This window comes from Triticum urartu, chromosome 7, assembly GCF_003073215.2.
Source record: "Triticum urartu cultivar G1812 chromosome 7, Tu2.1, whole genome shotgun sequence".
In the NCBI taxonomy this organism is placed as follows: domain Eukaryota; kingdom Viridiplantae; phylum Streptophyta; class Magnoliopsida; order Poales; family Poaceae; genus Triticum; species Triticum urartu.
The window spans coordinates 650963580-650988003 of NC_053028.1; the positions used below are offsets into that span (position 1 = coordinate 650963580).

The 24424-nt window shown below is 46.2% G+C and overlaps 1 protein-coding gene and 1 pseudogene across 1 annotated transcript; one reads left to right on the top strand and one right to left on the bottom strand.

The window, feature by feature from the left end:
- The first annotated feature begins 8708 nt into the window (after positions 1–8708).
- LOC125519296 lies at positions 8709–9868 on the top strand (annotated as a pseudogene).
- Positions 9869–10758: 890 nt separating this feature from the next.
- Positions 10759–13468, bottom strand: LOC125521581 (protein DETOXIFICATION 16-like). Its single transcript, XM_048686641.1, has 8 exons — positions 13175–13468; positions 12525–13069; positions 12323–12409; positions 12148–12204; positions 11753–11991; positions 11519–11637; positions 11347–11433; positions 10759–11243 (listed from the first exon to the last, which is right to left on the bottom strand). Exons 1-8 carry the CDS (start codon positions 13448–13450, stop codon positions 11187–11189), a joined length of 1467 nt encoding a protein of 488 aa, XP_048542598.1. The 5' UTR covers positions 13451–13468; the 3' UTR covers positions 10759–11186.
- Positions 13469–24424: the final 10956 nt, after the last annotated feature.

Here is a 24424-nt window from a genome sequence, read left to right on the forward strand (position 1 = left end):
ACCACATATAAAATGCCAAAGGCAATGGCGTTGCCATATAGGACAGAAACATCAAAGTGGTTGGAGTTTCCATGTGGAGAAGAAACGTGAGATACCTCGGCGTTTTATTAATGGAGCAGCAACGCTAACTAGCTCCGCGTGTCTATATTGATCTCGAGGTAGATCAATATGTACTCTGTACCGCATCATTATCAATAATAAGAAGCAAGACGTTGTCCATTTCAAATGTGTTTTACTAGGCAAGCTTGTTGTTTTTGTTTTCTACCTTTTTGGAAATGCAATAATTTTTTTGAAAAAGTACCTATTGTTTGCTATTTAAGATATGTATAACTATTATATTCCATTCCAACCAGTTTTTCAACATTTTTATTTTTCAAAATATTTTAAATACTTTTGTTAAAAACCCTTCAAAACCGTAAATGGGCCGGCCTACTGCTGCACACGGCGCGTGACGCTCGCTGCTCCGCGTCTTATGCGAGGAAGGAATCTGAGGTCCCTGGGTCTTCTTATTCTATAGCATATGTGCTTTAACTAAAAAAGCGTTCACAAATCGTGAAAATGTTCATAAAAAATAAAGAATTATAAAAAATGTTGCTGAATTTTTAAAACGTTCAGGAAATTATAAAACATTTACGAGTTTAAAATTTCATTTCTCAGGCAACCGTTCATAGCCATCAGATTAGGATTTTCTCGCCTATTTTGTACTTGCATGAAAACCGACGATTGATTGACCAAGAAGACATTCATACCATCTCGGAACGAAGAGCAAGCAGCGGTCATGCGAGGGACTGGCTACAAGTCAGCTGACTGAAAAAGATTTGGACCAGTCGACTGGCCCAAACAAGTTTCATTATGTTAACGTTTTTTTTTACCTTTTTCATACTTTACTCAAATTGATTTTTTAAGTTGTGGCTGCATGCGTACAGACCATTCTTGCATACACGTACACTTGTGAACTGTTGCTTTCATACATAAATATAAGGCGTACATAAATATAAGACGATTTGAATATTCCAATAGGGACTACATACAAACAGAATGAATGAACAAACATAGTAAAACACTTGTGGCATGGACATTACATTTTCAGACAAATAAACTAAAACGAAATCAAAATAATGAAGTTTTCTAAGAAAGAATGAAGGCTTTTAAGAAGAAAGAAAATGAAAAATAAAAAACTTTCAAAACGTGCACACAATTTGCACTAATATTACACTTTTCGAAATATGCAAAGAAGAAGCATATAATAGTGCATTTTTTGCATTCTACTATAATTTCCACAGAATGTAACTGAAATGATTTATTTCCTTTAAAAAGAAAGAGAACTAAAAAACACTTGCGCAACTTTGCACCAAAATTGCACTTTATCATAATATGCAAAAATAATCATATAATCATGAAAATTTGGCACTCAGCCAAAAACCCACACAAAACGAAAATAATCAACAAAGGAAAGAAAAAAGGAAAAAGAAACACCATAGAAACAGAAACATAAATAGAAAATGAAGCAAAAATACCCTTCAATAGGAAAGGCAATGATATAGAAAACTAAAACAAAATAATGACAAAATTTGCACACAATCTGCACATAAATTGCGCTTTGTTATAATATGCAAGAATAAACACATAATAGTGAACTTTTTTGCACAAAGAAAATTTTCTAAAGAAAGAATAAATTGGTGGAATTGCTATTTGATCCATGGTGTCTCTACTTCTCTGGATCAAAATAATGAATTAGTGATTTCGGGATTAACATTTAAGAAGACAAGAAAGTAAAAGAAAAAACAATAATGACAAAATTTGCACACGGTTTGAATAGAAATTGCGCTTTTTTATAATATGCAAGAATAAGCACGAATAGTGAAATTTCACCAAAAAAAAGTTTCCTAAGTAGGAATGAATTAGAAGTATTGGTATTACCCTTAAAGAATAAAGAAAATTAAGTAAAAACTTAAAAAACAAATAGTGAAGTTTTCTAAGAAACAATGAATTAGTGTCATTGGTTTCCCGTTAAGAAGAAAGGAATTGAAAATAATAAAACAAATAATGAAATATTCTGCAAACAATTTGCATAGAAGTTGCTCATTTTTATAATATGCAGGAATAATAACATAAAAGTGTAATTGCACAAAAAGGATGTTTCCTGAGAAGAAATGAATTTGCAGCATTGGTATTATCATTAAAGACTAAAGGAAATAAAATAATACTAAAAAAGTAAAATACAAAACATTTCAAGAAAGAAATAAAAACTAGAGCACAATCAAAATAATGAGGTTTTCTAAGTAATAATGAATTATTAACATTCGTATTACACTTTAAGAAGAAGAAAATAAAATAAAACTAAAACTAAATCAAGATAATAGGAAGAATAAATTAGTGTCATTAGTATTACCCTTTAAAAAGAAAAAAAAATAAATAAATAAATAAAAACAAGGAAGAATGAATTAGTAGCATTATTATTACACATTAAAAAAATAACAACTAAAGTTTGCAAAACTTGCACACAACTTCGCTCTTAAATTACACTTTTTTAGTACGCAAACAATAATCGTATAGTAGTGTAATTTTCGCACATATTGCAAATTATTTATGTGTGTACATTACACTCACCCTACACCCCAAAAAATATCAAAAAAATAAAAATAATACCAACTAACAAAGAGAAACTGAAAAACAAAAGCAAAAGCACATAAACAGAGAAAATGTTAAAAAAACGAAAGGAGAAAGCGGAGGGCTGGATTGCACAGTTAGTGGGCTTCAGCCCAGAAGGAAATCGACTGACAGGGTCAGTCAAAAAAAGAAAAGGCCCACACCACAAACAAGACAGGTCAGGAAACAATACACAGCACCGCGAAGTCTTCCCTCTCGCTAGGGTTTTCTCCTCTCGGCGGCGATTCTAGCCGTCGTTGAGATTGCTTCTTCCCTACCGGTTGATCTGGTCTAGGGAACCGATTCGGGCTGATCAAGGGGTGCTCCTCGTAGCACTGCCCGGCCTTGATTATGTTCTCTCCATCCCAGGTGGCTAGGTTTAGGGTTTCCTGCTGTTCATACCCGGTGCTGACGAGATCAGGTAAGGGTTTGACGATGGCTGCGGAATCTGGAAGCAAGTCGGCCACGGCCGACGGCTCTACGTCCGCAACAGAGATAGAGAGGATGATGGAGGAGCTAGGGCTCCAGGAGGAGGATATGGACGACGTAGTGGTCGACGAGACTGCTGTTCCTCAAGATGCCGCAAGATGGTTGTCAATAGCCCGTGTGCACATCGATAGGGAGTACAGCCAAAGATGGTTCTTCCGGAACATGCGAGCTGCTTGGGATCTCGCCCATCCGGTGAATTTCAAACCACTTGAATCAAATATGTACACCTTGTAGTTTAATTGTTTGAGGGATTGGGAAAGAGTCATGCAGGAGGGGCCCTGGAATTTTCGGGGGAACACTGTCATTATTACCCCATACGATGGTATTACTCAACCATCCAGGGTTAAGCTTGATACTTTGGATATTTGGATCCAGATACATGACGTCCCGGCACTATATGCTCATCTGGTTCCTTCGCTAGCTGGCAAGGTGGGAGAAGTGTTACATGTGGAGCAGACATCCTATGATTTTGCTGGTAACTTTTGCCGCGTGTGGGTCAAGATCAATGTCCAAAAACCTCTGAAGAATGTTGTTTCAATAATTAGGGGCAAGGAGAGGCAGATTTATCGGATCAAGTATGAGCGCCTCCTGGACTGGTGCGCTGTTTGTGGTCATCTGGGACATGTATACAAAGAACATGGGGATGGTGTCCACCCAAATTCAGCCCTAGTCTTCAGAGATCTCTGTGCTTCTTGGACGATGTGGACAGGTAGCGGCCCTGGTGGAGGACGAGGTCGTCGTGGAGGAAGAAGAGGAGGGTGTTCGAGCACTCGGGACGCTGGGAAGGGATCGGTTGGTGACGATCTCTATAGAGAAGGGGAAGAACAAGATGATACGGCTGCGGCTATGATGATGGATGATCCCAGCAGGAAGAGGGGAGAGAGGCCCGAGTCTGCTTCCACCGCAGTTTTGAGGCTTGAAGAGCAAAGAGGTATGCTACGGGGTGACGAGCTGGCTATAGTTGCAACTGCAAATAGTGTGACTAGCCCACCACCGACAAGAGATTCGAAGCGCACAAAGATGGAGGAACAGGAGAAAGAAGATCAGAACAAGACTGTGAAGAATTTGGCGGGCTCCTTTGAGGAGCGCCGCCGGGCCCAATGAGTATCTTTTGTTGGAACTGTCGCGGGGCGGGCAACGCCGCGACAGTCCAAGAACTTCGCGAGTTCGCGAGGAAATTTGCCCCTACCCTTTTATGTATTGTTGAAACACAGATTGAAGGATCTAGGGTAGAAGCTTTAGCAAGTACTTTGGGTTGTGACCAAGCTTATGCAATTGATAGTCAAGGTAGAAGTGGTGGCTTAGGTTTGTTTTGGAAAAATGAAATAAAGGTTGATGTTTTGGGTTACTCTTGTTATCATCTTGATGTTTCTGTCGAGGAACCCGGAGAGGATTTATGGAGAATGACATGTGTATATGGTGAGGCCCAGACTCACCTGCGTCATCAAACATGGACAGTGTTAAAAAACATAAGCACTTTGAGCCCGTTGCCTTGGCTGTGTATAGGAGATTTCAACGAAGTTCTACGTCCAAGCGAGTATGCCGGGGTTGGACAACGTAGTAATGCACAGATCCAAGCTTTCCGTGAAACCACAGATGTTTGCATATTGATGGATATTGGATACAAGGGGAGATTTTGGACTTTTCAGAAGAAGGTGGCCGAAGGGACTTATACAAGGTGCAGACTAGACAGGGCTTTGGCCAATCCTCAGTGGTTGGCTCGTTTCCCTTCAGCAGGTTTGGACCACCAGGTGGCTGCTACCTCGGATCATGGTCCCATTCTCCTAGACCTTGGTCGAGCAAGAGAAGCAAAACCACCACAGAGTTTTCGGTATGAGGCCATGTGGGAAAAACATGAAGGCTTTGGTGGGGCGGTGAGCGAGGAATGGTCAGCTATGGGGCCTTGTGAAAGTGTTCATGAGTTACATGATAAGCTGGAGGCTGTTTCCAAGGGGATTACCAGATGGAGCAAGACGTCTTTTGGGAGTGTGAGACGGGAGATCAAAGACCTAAAAAAGAAGCTCAATGAACTATGAGCGGATCCGTTGCGCACGGCACCAACGCATGTGGAGATCAAGATTAATGAAAGATTGGTGGAGCTTTATCATCGCGAAGAGATCATGTGGAGACAGCGGGCCGGAATTGAATGGCTTTCCTCGGGCGACAAGAATACAAAATTTTTCCATCTTCGGGCTAGTCTACGGAGGGAGAAAAATATGATGAGGGCTCTTGAGGGTGTGCTGGAAGATGACCCAGCTGAGTTGAGATCAATGGTGAATAATTTTTACCAGGACCTCTACATGTCCGAAGGGGTGCAAGGAGTTGAGCAGGTGTTGGAACATGTCCCATGTAAGGTAACAGCAGCGATGAACGAGGAGCTTTGTGCTCCATATACAAAAGAAGAGGTTAAACAGGCACTCTTTCAGGTGTTCCCAACTAAGGCCCCTGGCCCTAATGGTTTCCCTGCGCAGTTCTATCAGAAACATTGGGACACGTGCGGTGATGATGTGACTAATATTGTTTTAAGGATAGTGAGAGGGGAGGAAAGCCCCGAATGCATTAGCGAAACAGTCTTGGTACTTATCCCGAAGGTGAACAGCCCCACTCTCCTTTCACAATTTAGACCAATAAGCTTATGTAACGTTTTGTATAAAATAGCATCGAAGGTTGTGGCCAACAGACTGAAGCAAGTGTTACCAGACATCATATCTCAAGAACAGACAGCTTTTGTGCCGGAGATTGATCACGGATAATATCATATGTGCTTATGAGTGTTTACACTTCATGAAGAGAAAGAAGTCTAAAAATAACAGCTTTTGTGCACTAAAGTTGGATATGATGAAGGCTTATGATAGGCTAGAGTGGGACTACTTGAGAGCCATCATGGGCAAGTTGGGTTTTGCACAGATCTGGATTAACACAGTTATGACGATGATCTCTAGTGTCTCTTTTTTAGTTCTCTTCAACGGAGAGAAGCTTGAGAAATTTAAACCTTCCAGAGGGCTACGACAGGGAGATCCCATCTCCCCTTACCTTTTCTTGATAGCATCAGAGGGCCTTTCGTGCCTCTTGAAATCTAGTTCACAATCGTCATTGTTGGCAGGTATTAAGGTGGCACCCACGGCACCCGCCGTTAACCATCTATTATTTGCAGATGACAGCCTGTTGCTTTTTAAGGCGAGTGTGCAGGGGGCAGAGAGGATATCAAACTTGTTGGAAACTTATTGTCAGGCTTCGGGTCAGAAGGTAAACAATGCAAAATCATCTATATTCTTCAGTAAGGGGTGCTCTCAAACAATCAGAGACGGGGTGAAGAATAAAATCCAGGTGCATAATGAGTCTCTAAATGATCGTTACTTGGGCATGCCAACGGAAGTGGGACACTCAAAGAATGGTACTTTCAAGTATTTGAGGGACAGAGTGTGGGAGAAGGTAAAAGGATGGATGGGAAAATTACTGTCTGCAGCAGGCAAGAAAGTTCTGATAAAATCAGTAGCCCAGGCGATCCCAGTATATTCTATGTCTTGCTTTAGGCTCCCGAGAGGACTGTGTGAGAGTGTCGCATCAATAATCCGACAGTTCTGGTAGGGTTGTAAGGACGGAAGAAGGAAACCAGCTTGGGTATCGTGGGATACAATGACAATGCCAAAATATATGGGAGGCATGGGATTTAGAGATATGGAAATTTTTAACTTGTCCCTTTTGGCAAGGCAAGCTTGGAGGCTATTGAATGATCCGGAGTCGTTGAGTGCTAGAATATTGAAGGCTTTATATTTTCCTGATCGATCACTATTGGAGGCAGAATTGGGTTCCCGTCCTTCACAAATTTGGAGAGGCATTCTCGATGGGAGAGATGTAGTAGCGCAAGGTATCATTCGAAGGATAGGAGATGGAGAAAACATGGACATCTGGGCTCATAACTGGATACCAAGGGAAAGTTACAAAAGGCCCATTACTTCACTGGTTCCGGACCCCCCTCGACGTGTGGCAGAACTAATAGAAACATCGATGGCAGTGTGGAATGAGCAGCTGGTTCGTACGGTGTTCACTCCTTTTGATGCAGAACCAATTCTTCAAATCCCGTTATGCACTAGACGGCTCTCAGATTTTTGGGCTTGGAGCGAGGAACCAAGAGGTCACTTTTCGGTAAGCTCGGCGTACCGTATGCTAGTGCGAACCAAACAAAACAGAGAGGCTTGGCTCAAAGGCAGGGAGGGCACATCAAACTTAGAAGCTGAAGGAGCTGAATGGAAGTCTTTGTGGAAGGTGCAAGTTCCCTCGAAAATTAGGGTTTTCCTGTGGCGTCTGGCAAGAAATTCTGTCCCGTCGGCGGCTGTGTTATATAGGCGTAATATGTCTACATCATCATCTTGCAAATTATGTGGAGTACATGACTCATGGAGGCACGCGTTACTGGACTGTCCTATGTCTAGGAGCACCTGGGCGCTTTCAACTGATATCATCTTGGATCAGCTAAGTCTCAATCAACAGGATAGTGCCAAGGAGTGGATATTTGCCATGGAGAAAACTCTTTCGTCAGATGAGTTCGTAAGATGCGCGACAACGCTATGGGCGTTATGGGGGGCGAGACGGAAGACGATATATGAAGATATATTCAAGAGCCCGTTTGCTATTCATGGCTTTGTAAACACATATCTGGGAGAGATCGAGGACTCGACTCCGACGAAGATGAATCGAGGGATCGCGGCCACCAGAGGCACGGGATGGCTTGCTCCACCGGAGTTCTATATGAAAATTAATGTGGATGCTGCAGTGGGCAGAGGGGGGCGACATGGAGCAGTCGCGGCGATCTGTCGAAGCAATGAGTCGATAGTATTCACAAACCAAGGCGATCCGGCTACCCTCGAAGCAATGGCGATCAGAAAAGGTTTGGCGTTAGCTCAAGATTTGAATGTGCACCGAATACATCTAGCGTCGGATTGCCAAGGCGTGGTGGCTGATATCAAATCTGGGAGTGGATCGGCTTATGGTGCTATCATAGAGGAAATTAAGTTATCTATTCCTTCTTTTATTTCATGTAACATAGTTCATGAGTTTAGGAGCTCCAATAAGGAGGCTCACAATTTAGCGAAGCATGCATTAAGGTTAGGGCCTGGGCGTCATGTATGGCTGGGCCATCCGGAAGGTCTTTCTTTCGTCCCTGTAAACATTGTGACGGATTGAATAAAGCTTCGCGAGATTGTCTAAAAAAAGAAACAATACACAGCACGAATCTTAAAGAAAAATCTAATGGTCACAAAATTGACTGACGCAAAAGTGAAATTTCAGCTGACTGAATTGTAGCTAAAGTGGTCATGCGAGCGGTGATTGTTGGCATTCTGTATTGATTGATCACTTTGTTTGTTTCAACTTCCAACGTGCATCGGTACGCTACGGATTCTCCCTCTCCACGAGCCGTCGCCGGTTCACATCGCCAGCCCAGTATAAAATCAAAATGTACTCCATCTCTCCCAGCAAACACCAGCCGTTCTCTCACGAGCTCACGGCGCCGGCATCCCAGTCTTTCCCCTCGATCCACCATCCACCGCGCCCGCTGCCCAGCCTTCGCCATGGCTAGTGCATGCACGAACCTCACTGATGCCACGCGCCTGGTGCAGGTCCTCAAGATCGACGGCTACAGCGCGAGTACGTCCAGTGGCGATTGCATCAAATCCAGATGGATTGTCGATGGTTACGAGTGGGAAATTCAGCTGTATCCTGCAACCTCGCAGTTCGGGATCGCTTATGAGTATAACGAACCTTTGTATCGGAAGTCGACCAAGTCCAAATTTGTCGACGGGAAATCGTCCTGGGACTATTGCTCCAGGTGGGTTGCAGTGAAGCTTGCGTTCCTCGGTGAACCCGGAACGAGCAAGAAGAATTACACCGTGAAGGCGACTTTAGGCTGCCGGTTGATAGACCAGAGGGGCGTGGTTGGACCATCCCAAGAAAAGAGCATGTCACATCAATTCTTGAGTCCTCAGGATTACTCACCTGCACCTGCAGTAGTGCTCATTGAGATGCACGATCTGGCAGAGTCCGGCTACCTCAGGGACAATTTTTGGCTGTGGAATGCGCCATCACGGTGCTCAGGCAATTACCAGTACCAACAATCACAGACGAGAAAGTGGTCGCGCCGCCGCCGCCCACTAACTTGCACCAGCACCTCCGCGAACTCCTGCGGAGCGGGACGGGCGCTGACGTCACCTTCATCGTGTCCGGCGAGTCCTTCGCTGCGCACAAGCTAATACTTGCCTCAAGGTCACCTGTGTTCATGGCGGAATTCTTTGGAGCAATGAAGGAGAAGCGCTCGCGTCGTGTAGAGGTGCAGGACATGGAGGCGTCAGCATTCAGGGCCATGCTGCACTTCATCTACACGGACACAGTGCCCGAGCTTGATCCACAGGTCGAGCAGGTGGCGACAATGGCCCAGCATCTGCTTGCGGGTGCTGACAGGTACGGGTTGGAGAGGCTCAAGCTGATTTGCGAAAGCAAGCTCTCCCATGGCATCACCGTCGAGACCGCGGCGACGACTCTCGCTCTGGCGGAACAGCACAACTGCTCGCAGCTCAAGGCCAAGTGCATCGAGTTCATTGTCAGCACTACTGCGGTTCTTGATGCGGTGTTGGCGACGGAGGGGTACAAGCACCTGGAGGCCAGCTGCCCTTTGGTGCTGGCAGACCTCCTCAAGTCTGCCCGTGGGAGAAATTTGAAGCGCAGCAGGCGCTAGAGATCCAAGATTTAAGGATTCCTATGCTTGTCACGCCTAGCATATGCTCTAGTAGAAACTTGTGTATGGTGATGTCTGTCAGTCTATCTAAATTTACTAATATGAGTGTGTGATTTGTGACAGTTGCAATGCCTCGTTCCGTTGAAGAAATTAATGAATGATATGTTCCTTTCTATTAAAAACATGTGCTAGTAGTATTAGAAACTTAATTATTCTATCTAATTCCCCTCAAGTGTCCAAGATTTCAACAAAGTTAATGTGTGCAGAGCAAGTTTGCAGTGTTAACGTAAGGTGGTTCGTAGTTTTCAGACATGATTCGCTCTGCTGCAGCCTGCAGCCACATATCTCTCTGTTTAATTACCTGGAGTAGTTTTCGTCTGAACAGCTTGTCATCCAATTTTGATAGCTCGAATAGCTCGAGTTAGAAGTGCTGCCATGGTCTTTGTTTACTCCCTCTGGCCATTAATATAGTACTCCCTCCGTTCCTAAATACTTATCTTTCTAGGCATTTCAACAAGCGATTACATACGGAGCAAAATAAGTGAATCTACATTCTAAAATATGTCTACATACATCCGTATGTAGTAGTCATTTGAAATGTCTAGAAAGACAAGTATTTAGGAACGGAGGGAGTAAGATATTTTGATTATTTCAATATGGACTACAGACGGACTGAAATGAGTGTACAAACACACTAAATGTGTCTATATACGTCCTAATCAGTTTAAGTTACTCTAGAACATGTTATAACAGTGAATGCATGGAGTATCTTGCAGGCCTGGAGGTAACGTCTGAATTGATCTCCGCTTTATTATGCTTTGGAGATCATCCTGCAATGTTACTAGTAAGGTGTCCGTGCTATGCTACGGAGCCGCATAAAACAAGGTTGAATATATGGGACAAGAAACGGAGGGAGTAGCTTGCAACTGATCAAGTTCTTCAAATCAATCATATTCAGTTTCAGTTGCTATGTGTTCCAGACGCCCCCCAAGCTGCATAGTGGATATATGCATCTCAACATGCCACACAACAAACATCATTGGATCAAATTGGGTGGAGATTACAATGGTTTCGCCGCGCATTGCTTACCCACAAACTGTCTCCTATAGCAAGAGCTCAGTTACACGCTTACCGCAAGAATGAATCCGACCAAACATACAACTGCCAAAATGTCTGGATCATGCCTGCCTGCCTGCTGATCTCATGTTTGAGGATCTGCTCTGTTTTCCATCCGAGGACCATACGTCGTCCTTGCTGAAGAAGGCCTCATCAACGCGCAAGTGCTATGGTGTATCCACGTGATCGATGCTTCACGTTGCTACGCTACTGGAAGTAGGTGAGCTGAAGCCAAGACCCTGTCCTGTGCCTTTAGTGCCTGAATCGGATGAACAAGAGAGAACACATTACATTGTCCTGTCTTCAGAGTAAACTGTAAGAATGAAACTGCTCCTAGTGATTGGTAGGTCTGCTATATTTACCTCCTTTTCCCAATCTATGCACCACGCGATAAATGTAAGCAACACCAGTTTGGTGAAGCTGCCCGAAACGATGCCAAGCCAGAGACCCTAGTCGAAGCATATCAGTTTCAGATTTCAGGACATCCATTCAATTCAATGGCAGGTAAAATAATTGAGTAGGAGAAGTTCCTACCATTCCGTTTAGGTGGAAGACAAATGCAAGCATCGCAGCCAAGGGAATGCCTAGCAGGTAGAATGCACCGAGATTCACTGCTGCGCCAATGTTCTGCTTGCCACTGCCGGTAAGCACTCCTTTACAGTTGAGAAAATATGGTATTAGTTAATTGTATAAATTAGCTCTTGCTCTTATGGATTGCTGATTATATATATTCAGAAGTAGCTGTGTAGAACAATGAAGACTATGTACCTGAAAGAGAACTGTGGAGTCCATCTATCAAGTAAGATATTCCGAGAATGGGCAGCATCCTGGAAATGTATGTGACGATTTCCTGCTCATTGCTGTACAGGTACCCCCAAACATTCCGCAGCAAGACCATGGTCAGGGCTAACACCAATCCTACAGATAAGGCCATGTACATGACCACTCGCGTCGCTAGCTTTGCTGCTTCTGGGTGGCCAGCGCCAAGTTCGTTCGAGACGCGCGTGCTATGGACGAGAAAAAGAGCAAGAATCAGCTGAGTAGATAAACAAGATTATACTGGACTTATCAAAATTCTAACTGTACCACATATATGATGGGACATCATAATGTTACTCATTGGATTCAGAATTGGTCTTTTGTGTTGGGGAATTACAACTGACCTGATAGAAGAGGAAAGGCCAAGTGGTACCATGTACAGGAGAGCCCCTGTGTTAAGGCTGCAAACGGGAGCAACTAAGTACAGTACAGAGATGGAGCTATATATATATAGGTGTATTTAGTTTCTGAAGCTTAAATCACGCAATGATATGAACATGATGAGAACATTGTGCTTACCATATTGACAGCACTGATGTCTCAAGCTGAGGATTGGGCAGAAGCCCAGAGAGAAGCACAAGGATTTCAAATGACCACCACTCCAAGCTGCACATGCACAGGCAGTAATTATTCCAACTTGCAAGTCAAAAATACAGTAATTTATACCAGAGAAGAAAAGAAAATACTAAAATTTCTCTTTTGTTTTGGAGTATGTACCAACCAGATCATCATGGCGGACGGCATGGCGAGCGCGGTGAACTGGCGCAGCTCCCTGAACGCCTCCCGGGAGAAGCCGCTCCAGGTGTTCTTGCAGGTGCTGGACAGCCTGACGTACAGAGCCAGTATGACCAGATTTATGCCGTAGGAGACGGCGTTGCTGAGCGCGGCGCCCTTGCTCCCCAGACCGACCTTGTACACCAGCAGCCAGCAGACGAGTGGGTGGCAGAGCGCCGTGGTGCCGGAGCTGGCCGTCACGGGCAGCACGATGCTCTGCGACTGCAGGAACCGTATGTGGCACTGCAGCGGCACGTACACGACGAGCGACGGGATCATCCACCGCGCATACTCGCCGGCCACGGCCGATATGGCCGGGTCCTGGCCGAGGGAGACGAGGATCCTGGTGGTGTTGGCCCAGATGAGGACGATGGGGACGCAGGCGAGCGAGAGCACCACCATCGCGCGCTGCTTGTAGACGCCGAGCCGGTGGTACAGCCGCGCCCCGTAGGCCTGGCCGCAGAGCGTGTCCATCGCCGTCGCCATGCCGGTCTGCAGCCCACCAGATTAATCAATCAGCAACCGGCTGTCTCCAAGCCGAGGGCACGGAAGAATTAATAAAATAGATGGGGACTAGGGGGGCGTAATGGCACGTACGAGGAGGCTGTAGCCGGTGACGTTGGCGAGGGAGGTGGCGAGGGAGGCGCCGGCGAGGGGCAGCTCGCCGAGGTGGCCGACGACCATGACGGACACCATGTTGACGACGTTCTGGAGGATGCAGCTGGCGATGATGGGCCCGCCGAGCCGCACCAGCCGCTTCACCTCCGCCGCGGCGAGGCCCTGGCGCGCCCCATCGTCGTCCGCCGCGTCCTTGCCGGGCCGCGCCGCCGCGAGCAGCGGCTCGTGGACGGGCGCGCCGGGCTTGGCGTCCATGGATTAGGAAATTGGGTGGGGGGCGACGGGAGGGAGGGCGGAGGGCCTTTTTATGGGGAGGTTTGATGCGGCGTGACCGTGTGACGCTGGGACAATTTGGATCCACCGCTGGATTTTCTTTGCCACCGCGTCACGAATCTCCTCTTCTTTTCTTTCTTTTTCGAGGGATCCTTTTATGGGAACGTGTGATATGAGATGTGCAAAGGCTAGGGCGTCCTCCTCAAAAACGTCTGCAATACTACGGAACAAGGTGTGTAGACGTAGTTTATTATATATATATATATATATGCAACACGAACCCTTATTTTTCCGTCTACATATATCTATTTTTTCGTAAACCGGGCACAAATTGGAGGAGGTTTGCGGGCATCTGAAACGCAGCTATGTACACACCTGACCGCCATGTAAACCCAAAAAATCTCCCGCGTGAAACTTGTCGTTAAAGGTGGAAGGCCTTCTTATGGGAAGGTTTGATGTGATGTGACTGTGTGACGCCGGGTCAATTGGATTCACGGCTGGATTTTCTTGTTTCCGTTGTGTTGCGGCTTTTCTGGTTTTTGGCAAACTTTCATAGATGTTAAAACCCCGCTGTTGTTGTCGTTCCTCTAAAGGAAAAAACGCACTGTTGTTTGGTTAGGGCCTGGCCCTGCTGAGGTCGTCAAACAATGCCTCGACGATTTTAACCATGATATTCTAGTAATATAAATTATTTTCTGGCAAAAATAATTACCTTTTTCTGTGAAAAGGATCAATCAAATCTATTGTAAAAGTTCAAAAGTTCATCGAAAATACAAAACATCTCAAATATAACAAAAAAATTCAAAATTTAGAGACCACCGAATGATCACTACTGCCATCAGAACAAGCTGCCGACGCGCCGCTATTGCCTCTTCTACAGGAGCTGGCTTGACCTTGTTGATGATAGTCAACAAGGTGTGTAGACATCATTTATCATCCAACACGAATCCTTATTTGTCCGTGAATGCGTCTGCTTTTTTTTCTAAACCTGACATAAATTAGGGGAAGGTTTGTGGGCGCCTGAAACACCATCATGTACGCATCTTACCGCCATGTTCGCCACGTCAAACCCGAAAGTATCCCCCGCGTGAAACACTTGACGTGGATTCATGTCGTTAAAGGTGGGAGTCCTTTATATGGGAAGGTTTGATGTAATGTGACCATGTCAAGCTGGGTCAATTGGACCCATAGCTGGATTTTCTTGTTTCCTTTCCATTGCAGCTTTTCCAGCTTTTGGCGAACTTCCGTAGATGTCAAAACACAATTGTCGCTCCCCTCAAAGAAAAAACGCACTGTCGTTTGGTTAGGGTCTTGGACCTGATGATGTCGTTGAACAATGCCGCGTTGAATGTAACCCTGTATTTGAGTAATACAAATTATTTTCCCATTAAAAGTTACACTTTTTCTTGTGAAAATGATCAAATCTATTATAAAAGTTGGAAGTAAAAAGCATTTTAAACATAGTAAAAATTACATTGAGATTTCGAGAACACCGAACCACTACTTTTGTCAGAATGAGCCATCGACGCACCGTTGTCGCCACTCCTCAACCGGAGCGGGCTTGACCTTGATAGCCAGGAAGTTTCCGTGCACTTGCCTTTAAGGACCAGCGCCCTGGAGCCGCTGTCATCGCCGTTGAACCTTTGCATAGATTTGCAGCATGTGACACCAAATCTCACTACATGACGAGGAACCGTAACCTCATCGCCCCTAAGAGACAGCAGGAATATATGCTGGAGCTCACTCGAGTTGGATGGGAACCAAGAAGAAGTCTTGCCATTCGTCTGAGCGCCATGCCTGCGAGGACTAAAAAATCATACGCTAAACTACTAACTGGAGCGAAGGCATTAGGATTCGCCTCCCCACTGCCGCCGCCGGAGCGGCAGGGAGAGGGATGGTGAATCCACAACCTCGCCAATGAAGTCTGGAGTGTAATTTTTGCCCTAACCGTCTAGGGTTAGAGGAGGAAAACGAGGCGTTATAGACATATGATAATTGGGGTAAAAAAATACTCCTTGGTCCTCAATAATCCATTCCAATATAAAACACTACCGAACTCATATGAAGGTCATTCCCAAATGAATAACCTAGAAAACAACCGCGTATTTTCCGAATGAATCGGTAGAAATAAAACGGACAAGGAACACTTCAAACATCCAGACGACTTGCCATCACTGGCGGCACTGAGGGTATTCATGTGTATTCGTGTGAATACCCATTATTGAGCGCAAAAAATATATTAATACATAGATGCAACGTGCACGGCCCACTGCTCGCTCCCTTCTCTTGCTCGTTGCCTCGTTCGGTCGTTCCTCAATCCTAGATGAAGCCATGTCAACCAAAGAATCATAACTTTGAGTATACAAATAAAAGTGGAGTTGACCGTCGCTTTTGTCGTGCTTGGTTTAAAGAATTTCCATGGATTGAGTATAGTGTGACAAAAGATAGTGCTTTCTGCTTTGTTTGCTATCTGTTCAAGGATAAGACAAAATATCCCGGTGGAGATGCATTTGTGAAGAATGGATTTAGGAACTGGAACATGAAATCGAGATTGAAGAAACATGAAGGTGAGGTTAGTATTTGTGACGCCCCAAGACCGGAGCTTCAGATGCCTTCCATGGGTTCCGAGTTTCGTCGTGTATTTTGTTTGGTTCGTTGCATTCATCTTTGCATCATGTGCATTGTCATATTCATGCATGTTACATTGTTGGATGCTCCTTGTATGATCATGCATTATCACCTCCTCCTTCCTTCTTCTTTCTTTCATTTTGGCAAGTGACCTTTTTTCCCCTTCTCCATAAATGTTCTTTCTTTTCCTTTAAACCATACACCTTTCCTTCAACCTCTCTGCTAAATTTCAGATCCTTTGGAGTTGTTTTGGTTAGATTCAAAAATGCCTCAAGTTTGAATCATATTTAAACTTGTTTTATTTTTCTACCTCTAAAAATGTCCAAACCAATTTTATCAAATAGGGCATGAATTCAGGGTCATGAGGATATTTTTATATTTCTCATACACCTCTCCTTTTCCCCTGTGCTTTTCTCTTTATTTTTCTCCTTGAAGAAAATTAGGGAGAAGGAGACAGCAGCTTAGGCCAGCCGCAGCCCAATTGGGCCTCTCCTTCCGCGTCGGCCCACCTAGGCCAACTACCGCGCCGGCCCACCTAACCCTCTAACCCTAGCCGCTCAACATCTCCACCCCTCTCGTTCCCATCCGCCGCCACCCAATCCCGCATGCATCGAGCGAGGGAGAGCCTCGCTCGATCCCCTTCTTCCTCGAGGCTCTCCCCTCCCCCTCCTGTCGATCTCTCCCTCCCTATTCCCTCTAGCGCTGCCTCAGCCTCCCTAGCCTCTCTCGCATCGCGCCGAGCCCCTCCACTCCTTCCAGCGAGGCCCGATCCCCATCTCCTTCCCTATCTTCGCTCATGCACAGGGGCGCAGCCCGAGCTTCCCCAAGCGCCTCCTCCTTGCCGCCTCGCCTGTCGCCGAGCAGGAGCCACCGCCCGACCTCCTCCAACGCCGCTGCCTCGCCATGGAGCTGCGCCCGTTCGCCTGCTCCCTTGACCGTGCCGGCCACCAGAGCCATTGCTGGCCGCCGCCGGATCAGGGCGCCTCCTGCTTTCTCCTCTGCCACCATGACACGCTCGTGCCACCGTCTCCTCCATCCATGCCTGCAGCAGCGCCCCAACGCCTCCTCGTCCCCGCGCAGCCCGCGAGGCACCGGCCTCCTCTGCGTCGCGCCTCCCGAGCAGCGTCCAGGAGCCCGAGCTCCATCTTCTACGCTACGTCCGAGCGAGAGGATCTCGCTGCTCAAGCATGCACCAAGTATATGGCGCTCTCCCGAGCACCTCCCGTTCGTGCCTCCCCTCGTCCTCGTCGGCCATCCGTGAGAAGTTTTGGCATGACCATGGCCGAGACCCCCCCCCCCCCCCCCCCCCCCCCCCCCCCCCCCCCCCCCCCCCCGGCGAGCATTTTGCTGCCTCGTTGCACCTCCGTTCCTGGAGTTTTGGACCGTCAAGACTTGTTGCAGAGACATGATGAACCCCCACAAGACGTTTCAGGGATCCGACAAGTACCCCTACAACAAATGTACCTCTACCGCCGTCTTCGGAAGCACTAAAAACGTCAAATACCCCTTCGAGTTGACGAGACCGGCAAGTTCGCAGACCTCAAGTACCATGACCGGCGACCCTCGAAGACCCTGTGGACGGCAAGTTCCTCGTTGCGACCCTGAACACCTACGGAGTGTGTACAACTACGAAATGAGAACAACTACTTCCACTACGAGCGTCCCGAGAACGTCTACTTCCTCTATTTTGCACCAAACTCGAACCGTCCTCGTTTGCAGGCTTCGAAGGTATAACCGCCGAGACGATGACCCGCGAAATGAATGCATGTTGTGTGATGTATGAGATGCACCCTTGTTCTCCTCGAGTCCAAAACTGTCGGTGCACATTGCCCCTCTTTTGCCTTGTCACCGACATGTGGGAACCCGGTAGTCGGGAGCACCCCACCATCTTGCTCAACTCGCTCACGTCGCTTTTCCTTTTTCACCGGCATCTCCATGAGCTACAGGAATCGATATGTTGCGTGACATCATTTTCGGATTCGTTGTCGTGGCACCCCTTTCGTTTCCGCCACGATGACAAATGCTCCATATTATGCTCATGTCAACGTTTTCATATATATTGTTTAAAACTTGTTCTTGTCATCCGCATCATGATAATAACATTTAAATGTTAAAATTTGTTGTTGCACCAAATTGATAAATGCATATGGGGATTACCGGGTTTGTTGTTTATTATATCCGGTCCCATTTAAATTGTTTAGGAGGTTTAGTCTTGTTATGTTTCACCTCTTGCCATGTTAACCAACATTTAATATTGTTGAGTACCTAAACGCGAGAGAACTAAATAATTGATGTGGTGTTTCGTCAATATGCATTGCATATTGAGCTCCACTTAACTTGTAGTTTTGTTTGTGCCCTTTTCCATGCCATGCATATTTAAACCGGACATGCATCATACTTGTTTGTGCATCATGCCATGTTATGTGATGGTTGTTTACTATGTTGTTTGCTTCTTTCCGGATTGCTTCTCGCGTTAGCTTCGGTTTCGTTCCGGAGTTGTGAGGGTCCGTTCGACTACGTCCGTTTGTCTTCTTCATGGAATCGTTCTTCTTCATTGCGGGATTTCAGGCAAGATGACCATACCCTCGAAATCACTTCTATCTTTGCTTGCTTAGTTGCTCGCTCTTTTGCTATGCCTATGCTGCGATACCTACCACTTGCTTATCATGCCTCCCATATTGTTAAGCCAAACCTCTAACCTACCTTATCCTAGAAAACCGTTGTTTGGCTATGTTACCGCTTTGCTCAGCCCCTCTTATAGCGTTGTTAGTTGCAGGTGAAGATTGGAGCTTGTTCCATGTTGGAACATGGATATTTTATTGGGATATCACAATATCTCTTATTTAATTAATGCATCTATATACTTGGTAAAGGGTGGAAGGCTCGGCCTTATGCCTGGTGTTTTGTTCCACTCTTGCCGCCCTAGTTTCCGTCATATCGGTGTTATGTTCCCGGATTTTGCATTCCTTACGCGGTTGGGTTATAATGGGAACCCCTTGACAGTTCGCCTTGAATAAAACTCCCCCAGCAAGGCCCAACATTGGTTTTACCATTTGCCACCTAGCCTTTTCTTTCCCTTGAGTCGGCCGGCTCAAGGTTCATCTTATTTTAACCCCCCCGGGCCAGTGCTTCTCTAAGTGTTGGTCCAACTGAGCGATGTTCGAGGCTACCAGGGGCAACTCTGGGCTGGCTTACCCGACGTCTTGCTCATCCGGTCTGCCCTGAGAACGAGATATGTGCAGCTCCTATCGGGATTTTTCGGCACATCTAGGTGGCTTTGCTGGTCTTGTTTTACCATTGTCGAAATGTCTTGTAACCGGGATTCCGAGCCTGATCGGGTCTTCCCGCTAGAAGGAATATTCTTCGTTGACCATGAGAGCTTGTGATGGGCTAAGTTGGGACACCCCTGCAGGGATTTGAACTTTCGAAAGCCGTGCCCGCGGTTATGGGCAGATGAGAATTTGTTAATGTCCGGTTGTAGAAAACCTGAAGTTGACCTTAATTTAAAATGCATCAACCGCGTGTGTAACCATGATGGTCTCTTCTCGGCGGAGTCCGGGAAGTGAACACAGTGTTGGAGTTACGCTTGACGTAGGTTGTTCTAGGATCACTTCTTGATCATAGTTTCTCGACCGTGCTTTGCCTTCTCTTCTCGCTCTCATTTGCGTATGTTTTAGCCACCATATATGCTAGTCGCTTGCTGCAGCTCCACCTCATACATTTTACCCTTCCCATAAGCTTAAATAGTCTTGATCGCGAGGGTGTGAGATTGCTGAGTCCCCGTGACTCACAGATACTTCGAAAACCAGCTTGCAGGTGCCGTTGAACCGTGTAGATGACGCAACCAAGCTCAAGGAGGAGCTCGATGAAGATCTCGCCCTTTGTGTTGTTTCGTTCTAGTTGATCAGTAGTGGAGCCCAGTTGGGGTCGATCGGGGATCTGTGTAGCATTTGGGGTAGTCTTCTTTTATTTTGGCTCCGCAGTCGGGCCTTGATTGTAACTGGTTGATGTAATGCCTTATTTATGTAATTGTGTGAAGTGGCGATTGTAAGCCAACTATGTATCTTTTCCCTTATGTATTACATGGGTTGTGAGAAGATTACCTCACTTGCGACATTGCTTTCAATGCGGTTATGCCTCTAAGTTGTGCTTCGACATGTGGGAGATATAGTCACATCGAGGGCGTTACAGTAGTGCTCATGCTGAAGCTCAAGAGAAGTATGATATGTTCACTACACCACAAGCATCAATTAGGGAGTTTTTTTGCTTCAAACACCTCACAATATAAGGCTTTGTATAAGCAGCGTTTGACATGGACACTCAAATGTTTGAGATTTCTATTGCACCAAGGCTTGGCATTTAGAGGACATGATGAAAGTGAAAACTCACTAAATAAAGGAAATTTTCTTGAGCTTTTAAATTGGCTAGCTGGAAATTTTGAAGAGGTTGATAGGGTTGTTCTAAAAAATGCTCCACAGAACTGCAAGATGACTCACCGTGATATACAACATGAGTTAATAAAATGTTGTGCACAGGAGACTACAAAATTAGTCATTGAAGAACTTGATGGTGGCCACTTGCAATACTTGCAGATGAGTCTAGTGATGTGTATCAGAATGAACAGTTGGCAATTTTCTTGCGTTATGTTGATAAGAAAGGAAGGGTTGTTGTAAGATTTCTTGGTCTTGCTCATGTTCAAGATACTACCTCTTTGACACTTAAAGCTGCAATTGAGCAAATGCTTATGAAGTACAATTTGACCTTGCAATGGTTCGTGGGCAAGGATATGATGGAGCTAGCAACATGAAAGGTAATGCTAATGGCCTAAAAAAACTGATTATGGATGAGTCTCTGCCTACTATGTTCATTGTTTTGCCCATCAACTACAGTTAACTCTTGTTGCTATTGCTAAAGAGAGTGGTGATTGTACTTGGTTCTTTCAACAACTTGCACACTTGTTAAATGCTCTTGGCATGTCTTGTAAAAAGATGAGAATGCTTCGTATAGCTCAGGCTGAGGAACTCATTGATGCATTGGAATTGGAAGAAGTAGAAATAGGGAGTGGGCTGAATCAGGAAATGGGTTTGGGAAGGCCATGTGATACATGTTGGGGCTCTCACTTCAAAACCGTGAACCATGTCATCTGTATGTATGGTGCAATATGACGAGTCCTCATCAAGATTGGAAAAGAGTACCATGGTGCGGAGGCGCAAGCGGCTCTAACCATATTGACACCATTTCGATCATTTGAGTTTGTTTTCATGGCACACTTGATGCAAGAAATATTTGGATACACAGATGGGTTGAGTAGAGCTTTGCAAAAGCAAGACCAAGATATTGTTCATGCTATCGAGCTTGTTGATACCACAAAGTATCACTTGGAGGGTTTGAGGACTGATCCTGGATGGGATGATTTTCTCAAAAAGGTCGCATCTTTTTGTACAAAGCATAAAATCAACATTGTTCACATGGAGGGTCCTCACTTTCCCGCTGGTCGGCCTAGAAGGGGTTTCTTTAATGGTGCAATGAATTACCATCGCTTCAAAGTTGATATGTATGTGAGTGTCATTGATAGGCAAATTAGTGAGTTGAATGGCAGATTTGATGAGGTAAACACAGATCTACTTTCTTGCATGGCAGCATTTTGTCCACTTCGTCTATTTGCTGCTTATAATCAAGAGAAATTGGTTAGGCTTGCTACAAAGTTTTATGCTAATGATTTCACAAGTGATGAACTGGCAAGACTTACATGGCAACTAAACATGTATGTTACTCATGTGCGTAGATATGAAAGGTTTCAAAACTTGAAGAATCTGTGTGAGCTTTCAGTTATGCTTGTCGAGACAAACAAGCATGAACAATACTATATTGTTTACAAGCTTCTTAAGTTGGTATTAATTCTGCCAGTAGCTACTGCTAGTGTTGAAAGGGTGTTCTCTTCAATGAACTATGTGAAGAATAAGCTAAGGAGCAAAATGGGTGATGATTACTTGAACAATTGTTTGGTTACATTTGTTGAAAGAGAATTTTTCAATCAAGTAAAGGATAAGGATGTCATCAATCTCTTCCAAAAAGGCGATTACAAAGTTATATTGTAAGATAGGATATCATCAATCTGTCAATCAAAAGGTACTGGCGTCTTTATGTTTATGTATATTTAGTATGGTTTGATGCATTAAAAAATTACTATTGTTGTACTGGTGTCTTTATAATACATTTAGAGTAATTTTTTTGTGCTAATGAATACCCAGCCTCAAAATCCTGGCGCCGCCACTGCTTGCCGTCCGATCTTAAATGGCATAGGAGTGCTGCACTGCTGCTGATTGACTCCCGGTACCAAACTCACAATATGGACCCGACAGAATTGGGTAGACACAAAATGGAATACCAAAATCACATTGTTGATCCGACAAGAAATTTGGCAGGCACAAAAGGGTCGATGGTGCATGCCAAAAAAACAAAAGGAAACTTTCGTAGAGTGTGACCACTTGGGGCAAATTTTCGTGTTTTGACCCTTGTCTAAAACCTATTCGAGATTTGACCCTAGTTTGGAAAAATTTCGAGATCTGACCTTTTTGCTACCGCCAGAGTCCATGGCGGTAGGGTCTAACAGCCTACCGCCAGGAACTTTGGCGGTAGGAAACATCGTTACCGCCAACCGGGCTGGCGGTAGCCTGCACAATCCTACCGCCAAGGTGCTTGGCGATAGGCATGAGCACGCACTGTGTTCAATACTTAGGAGGTTTTTAGCGGTATGGCATGCAACCCTACTGCCAGGGACCTTGGCGATAGGTTGTTATACCTACCGCCATGGTCCCTGGCGGTAGCAAAAGAGTCAAATCTCAACAAAAAAAATCAAACTAGGATCAAATCTTGAATAGGTTTCAGAAAAAGGTCAAAACATGAAATTTAGCCACCACTTGGCAGAATTCTTATTGACTGAGCAAGACATAAACTCTTGCTAAAGGCAGGTTCAAAATGGGCAAAAGAGCACTAGACTCAAAGAGGACTCGACTAAAATGAGGGGAACACCATCGAGCAAAAGAATGACTATTTTTAAAAAAAACAAAAGGAGCCGCCGAAATGTAAGCATCTATAAGAAGATCGACAATTTCTTTCTGAGAGTAGGATGTAAGATTTCTGTCCTGATTCTGAAAACTGCATAGGAGTGATGTGATATGCATGAACTTCCAATACTGTGCTCGAATTACATGGATTGGAGAATCAATGAGGCTAGCTGAGCATATCCTATCATGTTCCATTCCATTCCCATCCATGCGCACAACACTAATAACGAAAAGCATCTCCACTCGTTTGCCTTCTCAGGAGGCATTTTTTCGCCGCTTGGGGGCTGCCGGTGAAAATTTTGGCCTGGAGGGCCAAAATTTCCACTCATTGCGCCCCACGAGCAGTGTGGGGCTCCCATGGAGCCAGCGGCATTTCGTCGAGTATCTTGCCCACGGCGGCGTCGATGACCTCCTCGGCCCGTGCCCAACGGAGGAGCGCAAGCGTCGACGGGGAAGGAGGTGATGAGTCCAGCAGCCGGAGGCCGACGTCGAGCCGCCCCGTGCCCCGCTCCCTTGCCCCGTGCCCGGTCCCTCGAGCCGACGGGGAAGGAGGCGACGCCGGCCGACACGCCGCTGCTCCTCTGGCTGCAGGGCGGCCTGGGCTACTCAAGCCTCGTCGGCGACCTCTTCGAGCTCGGTCCCTATACCGCCGGAGCAGGAATGGTGTTCGCCGACGCACCCCCTGCAGCACGCGGCCGACCCGGACCTAGAGCTCGTTCCCGCCGGCCGACGAGGCCGGCATCATCTAGGGCGTCGGCGTCGTCCCCGCCGGCCGACCCGTTCGGGCAGGCCAGTGCCTGCGCCGCGCCCGCGCACCGCGAGCTCGCCTGTGTCTGCGCCGCACCTGACGCCCACCGGATGTATGGAGGAACGACATCGGCGAGCAGGAAGAGCAGGGCGCGAGCAGCGTGGGCGCCATCTCCTGGTCGCACCGGCGCGTCCAGCCCAACTGCAGGAGGTGCGTGTCGTGGCCGTGCTTTCGGTGGTGGCGCAGGAGGAGCCCTTCATCCTACCGTCCCCCTTATTCGTGTGCTGCCCCGGACCTGTGTGCGGCGAGGCAAGGGCGGCGGCGTGCCAGGCGAGGCGTCGAGCGTGGGAGTTGGTGGGGGAGAGAAGGAGAAGAGAAGAGAGAGGAGTTGCAGCCCAACCTCGAGAGAGAGAGAGAGGATGGGTGTGGGAGGGGAGCACGTGGGTGGACCGGGGAGGGAAAGGGAGAGAGACGCTGGCAGGTGGGTCGGTGCATGCAAAATGGCGAATTAAG

Bases quoted from the DNA above. Each gene is read 5' to 3' on its own strand.
- LOC125521581 (XM_048686641.1), bottom strand. From the start codon at position 13,450: ATGGACGCCAAGCCCGGCGCGCCCGTCCACGAGCCGCTGCTCGCGGCG. The intron at 11,992-12,147 runs GTCAGTTGTAAT...TCTCGTCCATAG, and splicing joins GGCCTTTCCTCTTCTATCAG to CACGCGCGTCTCGAACGAAC. The intron at 11,434-11,518 runs GTAGGAACTTCT...TGCTTCGACTAG, and splicing joins TCTTCCACCTAAACGGAATG to GGTCTCTGGCTTGGCATCGT.